Source organism: Nelumbo lutea, chromosome 3, assembly GCF_056320005.1.
Source record: "Nelumbo lutea isolate HS-2025 chromosome 3, American lotus-T2T, whole genome shotgun sequence".
NCBI lineage: Eukaryota > Viridiplantae > Streptophyta > Magnoliopsida > Proteales > Nelumbonaceae > Nelumbo > Nelumbo lutea.
In genome coordinates, this window is record NC_142686.1 from 109,864,050 (window position 1) to 109,871,053 (window position 7,004).

General features: G+C 32.4%; 1 protein-coding gene across 1 annotated transcript; it reads right to left on the reverse strand.

Annotated features, from left to right (window-relative positions):
• Positions 1-3,973: 3,973 nt before the first annotated feature.
• On the reverse strand, positions 3,974-4,547 carry LOC148867572 (putative E3 ubiquitin-protein ligase RHC2A). The gene is made up of 2 exons (XM_088976490.1): positions 4,400-4,547; positions 3,974-4,305 (listed from the first exon to the last, which is right to left on the reverse strand). Exons 1-2 carry the CDS (start codon positions 4,545-4,547, stop codon positions 3,974-3,976), a joined length of 480 nt encoding a protein of 159 aa, XP_088832616.1.
• Positions 4,548-7,004: the final 2,457 nt, after the last annotated feature.

Below are 7,004 nucleotides of genomic sequence, written 5' to 3' on the forward strand. Positions count from 1 at the left end.
GATTATTTGATTGAAACATCCTTGGATTCAAAGGATTTTTAAACTCAACACATAATGCATAAGTTTATAAATACATTTCAACAACAAAAACCAACATCCAACACTATAAGTATTTTAGTAAATATAGTATACATTTTAGGGAGGGTTGTGTTTAGCCTAATACCATATTCTATCCAAACTAAATTAAAAATCTGTTTTTCAAAAAAAAAACTCAATAAATTAAGTAGGGACAGGTACCCACCGAGCAAGTGGAAATTATCATCCATATATTTATGTCATGTGAGGCCATATTACAAGTTATATATAAGTAGATTTTGAAACTAACAACAACAGATTAGAAAGAAACAAATGCCAACAAAAATAACAGAACCGATCACAACATCTAATCAACACCATTATCAACCACGGGACAAGACTAACTACCTTTCGCTATCTAAACATAAATCATAAATGCATCCACCAACCTATAGTAATTTAATTGCAAGGACCACAAGTGTTTTGAAATTGGTGTGAGGAATGCTATGTAGAGGAGAAATTTGAATTTATCCAAACCACTATACATATGCAAAATATCTTTAATTAAAAATAACACATCTTTTCGACCATGCTAAATATCATTTAAAGATTCCACTAATAAGTTTAAAGCAATCTGATTCAAGGATGGCGTTGTTAAAGATCTCTATTTTTATGAACTTTAAACGCCCAACCATTGTTTAAAGTATCAATGTTATATGTCTCATACTAAGCATATCGTATCTATCTTTTGGGGTCCAATCCATCTGTTTTTGGATTTTTTTAAGGGAAATTTCCATTTTAGTACTTTGAATCAAGGTTGAAATTATCATTCCAGGACCCTTTTGATATGCCCCTATAGTGGGTGTTCAGGAGTCTGACCAGTTCAGGGAGTGGAGGACCCCTAAATCGGCCCTCCTGAACCGGTTTCAGAAAAAAATAAAAAAAAAAAGTAAAAAAAAATAGCACCGATTCGCCCGATACACCCCTAACGGCATATCAGGCATATCGATATTTTGAACTTTACTTTGAATTTTGGGGGTAGTGTCAAGTTAGTACTCGAACTTCCAAATGTGTCACTGTAGTACTTAAACTTTCAAAAAGTGCCAAGTTGGTCCATGTTGTTAACTGACCATCAGTTATCTATTGAAAATGTCAAAACTACCCTTCAAAAGAAAACATTGTTCATTGTCTTCTACCTTGATGCTGAACCAAGTGTCTTCAAATGAAAAGATAGAAAAAACATGAAATATGATAGAGGGAAACAATAACTGAAAGTAAAGAAATAACTAGACAATAATGTGTTTTAGATCTAAAGGTATAAGACAATGACTTCGTTGGTCTAGAATCTCAAACACCTCAACTGGTTCAGTCTCAAGGCAGAAGACAATGAATAGTGTATCATTTTCAAAGGTAATTTTGGCATTTTCAACAAATAACTGACGATCAATTAACAGTAGGGACCAACTTGATACTTTTTGAACATTTAGGTACTACAGTGACACGCTTAAAAGTTTGGGTACTAACTTGATAGTACCCCCAAAGTTCAAGGTACTAAAGTGAAACATTCCCTTTTTTTAAACATACATACATACGTGCATACATACATGCATATATACATGCATGCATACATACATAAATACTTGCATATACATACATGCATATTTGGACCATTCCTCCAATAATAGCAACAACTTCTCCTTGCATAGCTGATAACCCCCCGTGGAAAAAAAAAAAGAAATGAAATGAAAAACAATATAACAATGTTTATAAAACTAGACCAAATAGGGCAATTAGAACGGTTGAACTATGACAGGCTGCCCTAGCCTGGTTCAATCATACCCCTCAAACCCATTGTGTGTAAAAAAACTAGCTAATGGGTGACCTCTAAACTATTACATCACCATGGGTCAATTAATGCATGGTCTGGTTCTCTGTACATTAAAAATAAATGCCAACATAAAACAACCTTCAGTGTTTATGATGACCACTCCATAGGAAGAAGAACCATTAACAGGTGTTCCTTGTCTATGTTAACTTTATACCATCCTTCATGTGGGGGCTTCCACAAGAATTTTAGATCATTTGCTAGGAGATGGTTCAACTTTTGGGTCATTGAAAACCTTGAAGTGTATAATTGAAAATGAATTGGTTTATTAAGACAAAATTGCACTCAAATTGGGAGTAATACGTCTATATGTTAATATATTTAAAAATGTGGTTGAATATATTTGGATCTTTTTTAATATGATTGTAAAGAATCACGAGGGGTGGGGATCCCCGTGGAGATGGGGGTGGGGATAACTTTGTCCCCGTTAGCGGGGATGGGGACAAGGACGTGGATGGGGATTTTTGTAGGGATGGGAATGAGGAGAGGCTCTTTGTCCACACCCCACCCTGTTGTCATTCCAAATCAAACTAATGAAACTAACCAACTTGATATCTAGCATTTACAATCTACTTTGGTTCAACAATTTACCAACCCAATTGGGTTGGATCAGTTTTCGCTTTAGCCATTTATAAACTAACTAAAATTGAACGAGTCGGCCATAGATATATATTAATACTTTATATTTTAAAATATATTTTTTTAATATGAGAAAGTGGAAAATTTCCAACATTCTTAGGCTAAAATAGTTTATATCATAAATTTAATTTTTTAATAATGCCATTGTAATTTTTTAAAATTTAAACTTAATTGTTAAATTTAATTTTTTAAATTTAAATCTTCTGAATTGACTGACCAAACCCAAAATTGACCCAAACCGATATAACATGAGTGACCAACCCCCCAACCTAACTAGGTTGATTTGGTTGGCCAAACAACCTACACCTGAACCGAACCAACCCGTGAACAATAGTTTAATCTCCAATAATTATTAAAATATTTATAGCGAAAATACATAATAAATTAATTTTATAAGTTAAATAATAGTATTTTAAACTCCAATATTTATTGAAAATTTTCTATTAAATAACAAAACAAAAATATATTTACACATAACTATTGAAAATATCTTTATCACAAAAAACAATAAATAATTACTAAAATACAATAAATATTAATTTTAGAATGGATAAATATATAATAAATAAAGGTTAGGTTTTTGAAATTATTATTAATAAACAATATTTTTTGAAAGTTGCTTTCTAGAATTATTAATTGGTATAAATGAAATTAGTTATTTACAGTATTATTTATTTATTTATTAAAATAATATCATTATTTAAAATTTAAAATATTAATTACTTGTTGAATTCAATAATCCATAAAATTGTAGGACTATTAATACATAATTTTGTTATTTTAATTATTTAAAATCTAGTTAAGTTAAACATTTTATTATTTAAAATACTTAGTTATTTAACTATATATTTAAAATCTTAATCTATTTATTATAATTCAAAGTTATCCAATAACTATTTAAATTATATTATTAATTGATTTGAAATATTAAATTTAATTTTTTGTTATTGAAATGTTTAAATAATATTTTATTTTTAATGTTATATTTTATTATTTGAATAATATTTAGATTGAATAATCTAGAAAATCATTGTTTGTACATAATTTTGTGATGAACTTTGTAAAAATATATAATCTTATATCTATATCTCCACGTGCGGATTATAAAGTAAGCGTGTGAGGATAATCTGTTATTTTGCACGTGATTCCCCTTCCAACGTGTGAGGAGATTCAGCTTCTTAGAAACAATTCACATCCTTTGCATTTAGGATGCAAAAATTTGCACCCTCTCTCTCTCTCTCTTCTCTTTGTCTCTCCCGCTCTCCCTCTCTCCCCCCCTCATTCTCTTTGTTTCTTGGTCTTGCAGAGGGTTAGGGTTTCTATTTGTTTCTATTCTCTTTGCAGTTTGTGTTTGGTTTAGCAGAGTTTTGGGGGACTAATATTTGGTCTTTGGTCCTCTTGCCATGGGTTTTGCTTCAGTTTTGCTTGCTTGCACTAATGGCGGGTGGTTCTTGCCGTCACTTGTTCAAGTTCAAAGGGCTGCGTGCAGACAACACAGTGAGACTCAGTGATAGCATGGTTGTTGATAATCTCAATGGTCGGCATGGACTCAACGACAACCTTTGACACCAAGGGATGTTCACAGTGCCTTACTCTGTTGATCTCAATATAAGCCAGTTGTTTGAGAAAACAGTTAAAGCTTGAATCCATCAAGAAATCCGAAATGCTTACGGGTAGTATATGGAGTCCTGAACCAGAGCCATCATCGTAGTAAAGCTCAAAGTTTCCCCTCTTTCCACCACCGCCTTCAGTGTCACCATGCAAACCTTGGTGGACAATAACAGGGTTAAAAGGTAAACGATCCACCAGTGTTCCTTCGTTTGTGGTGGAACCCTAGATTCGTACTCTGAACGCCAGCACCTATCGGTTTCTTGTGCAGATCAAGGGGCTCAATGATTTCCCCAATAAATCCCTCATCACAATCAGGGCAAACAATAGTTTCTAAAGTCGAAACCCTAACAAATCGATTGCATCTATAGCACCGGTACGAAGATCCAGCCAAAGCCATCTATATAAACAAACCTAGAAAAACTTTTTTATGTAGATTAGGGAAGCACGGGAAAGAAATCTGATAACACAAACCCTAACAAATCGATTGCTCCACACAACCACTTCCTTGAAACACTGGCCTTGGTCATTGAAATCTCACATAGAGATTTAAGAAATCAAGCTATAAAAGCCCTTAAAGGAGAAGAAATATCCAAGATTTTCACATCGATGAACAAATTCAGCATATTAATGAAGAAAGAAACCATAAAATTCCTTGTGTATTTATGGGATTATGGGTTCAGTTCAGAGGTTTCATAACAAGAAATTTATCTTATATCAAATATTAATGTGATTTTGTGTTATTTTATTGTACAAATTTTGACAAAATAACTTGAAAATTAGTCTACGATTGCAAAAGAGTTAGCGCCCAACAACTTTAATTTATTAATAAGTGAAAATCAAATTTTCCATTTTACAAACATCAAATAAAATATAAAATAAAGGAAGACTAACCTAAATTGTATGTCAAATTACCTAGAAACTTAGCAAGAAAATACTTTATCTTTCACAAACCCCTACAACGAGGGCCCCTTTGCTAGTTATTATTAATATAAATGTTATTAAATTGATTATAATTATTTGTTGTCTCTTTAATAAATATTTTAAAGTTATTATATAATTTTGTTAAGATATTCAAATAATTCTTAATTTTTTTAATTCAAACTTTCTTTAGATAGATGTAGATAAAAAAGTGGGGGAGAATTAGAGATAATTTAGGAGATAAATTCTTTACTAAATTAGAAATAACCTAAGATAAAATTGGGGATAGTGGGGGAGGTTGTTTAGGATAAATTTTAGGATATTAGATTACTTGGGTTATTGGAACATGTGGGAGAAAGAGAAGGAGAGAGATTTTATGAAGATTTCTTTTGGGAAAAGTAGAGTTTCTACTTGGTAGTTTTGAAAATGACATGGATTAAAAAAATAAAAAAATAAAAAATAATGATAAATTATAGACTTCCTTATTTTAATATAGGGCAACTTTCTTAAATTACCTCTACTGTTTAGCTAATTGATTCATGAGACCTTTGCCACAAATGAAAGTTCAGGCCGAGGTATTTATCACTGACCCATAGGTCTTTGGTTCTATATCAAATACCATATTGTATCAAATGAAAATATTCTTAAGCTTCATGGCTTTGACAATGACGTTCACCTTATTACTTAGTGATGGGTGATGGTCTCTCAAGTAAAGCAGTTGCAAATTAGGGGTATCTTTGTTATACACAAAATATAGAGGATAATTTTGTAATTGACGCTTGAATAATTGACATTTCGATTGCCGTCACTCGAGATTTCTTACTCACTTTTCCTATCCACTCTCTACCCGTCGTGAATTGGAGTCACACATTTGTATTATGAATTGAGAGATGTGTGGCTAATTCATGACAGGTAGAGAGAGAGCTAAAAACTTGTTTATGGAACCAATTTAAAGTTTTGGTTGGGATTAGACAAATATGGCTCATCACGAGAGATTCTATTCCGGTTCCTTCAGAGAACAACAATGTGGTGATTGAATGGTGAAATTCTTTGGATGCTAATGTTGATTGTCCTAAGAGTCCATTTGTGAAAGAAAAAAAAAAACTGTTGTTTTACTGTGGCATATTTGGAAGAACCGAAATAACAAGACTTTCAATAATAATGCAATCCCCCCTCTTATAATCACTGAGAGAGAGAGAGCTAAAAACTTGTTTATGGAACCAATTTAAAGTTTTGGTTGGGACTCAATGATTGAACCTAGTAAACATATCATCCATGTCAAGTGGGTAAATCCAAAAGAGGATGTTATCAAATTAAACTTCGATGCTTCTTGCATTAACAACCGATGCACCATTGCTTGTGTGGCCAAAAACCACATTGGCCAGATTTTGGATTTCAAAGCCTTTAGAATAGGAGTTGCAACTATTAATCTAGCTGAAACTTGGGCTGTTTGGGGAGCTCACAATCTTGCTCTCAATTTCCATGAAAAATCCATCATCATTGAGGGCGATTCAAAGTTAGTTATTGACAAATTGAAGAATCAAGTGGATCTTCCATGGAGACTGAGAATGATCATTGAAAGTTACAGGTCTTTGATCGAGAGGATGGATAGCAATGTTGAATGCGGGCATACCTATCGGGAAGGGAAAAATTGGCTTGCTAATTATGCTCATTCCAACCTTTTATTCTCTTGCTTCTTTGCCTTTCTATTTAAAGTGTATTTTTGTACTAGCATTTGGGGATGTAATACCCTCTTTGTCTGTTGCCACTTCTTTTTCATTATTGATTTATTATTTTCATCAAAAAAAGGGAAAATCTATGATCACATCAGATGAGATAGCCCAATCAACTTTCGACTTTTTGTTTACGTGAATATGGGTTATCGAAAGTAACCGGTTTTAAAAGCAACAATTAAAATCACATTTGAAAACAGAAA

What these genes read in the sequence shown, in the direction of transcription:
- LOC148867572 (XM_088976490.1), bottom strand. Translation starts at nt 4,547, where the DNA reads ATGGCTTTGGCTGGATCTTCGTACCGGTGCTATAGATGCAATCGATTT. An exon ending in TCTGCACAAGAAACCGATAG is followed by an intron (nt 4,306 to 4,399) that starts GTGCTGGCGTTC and finishes TTGTCCACCAAG; the next exon opens with GTTTGCATGGTGACACTGAA.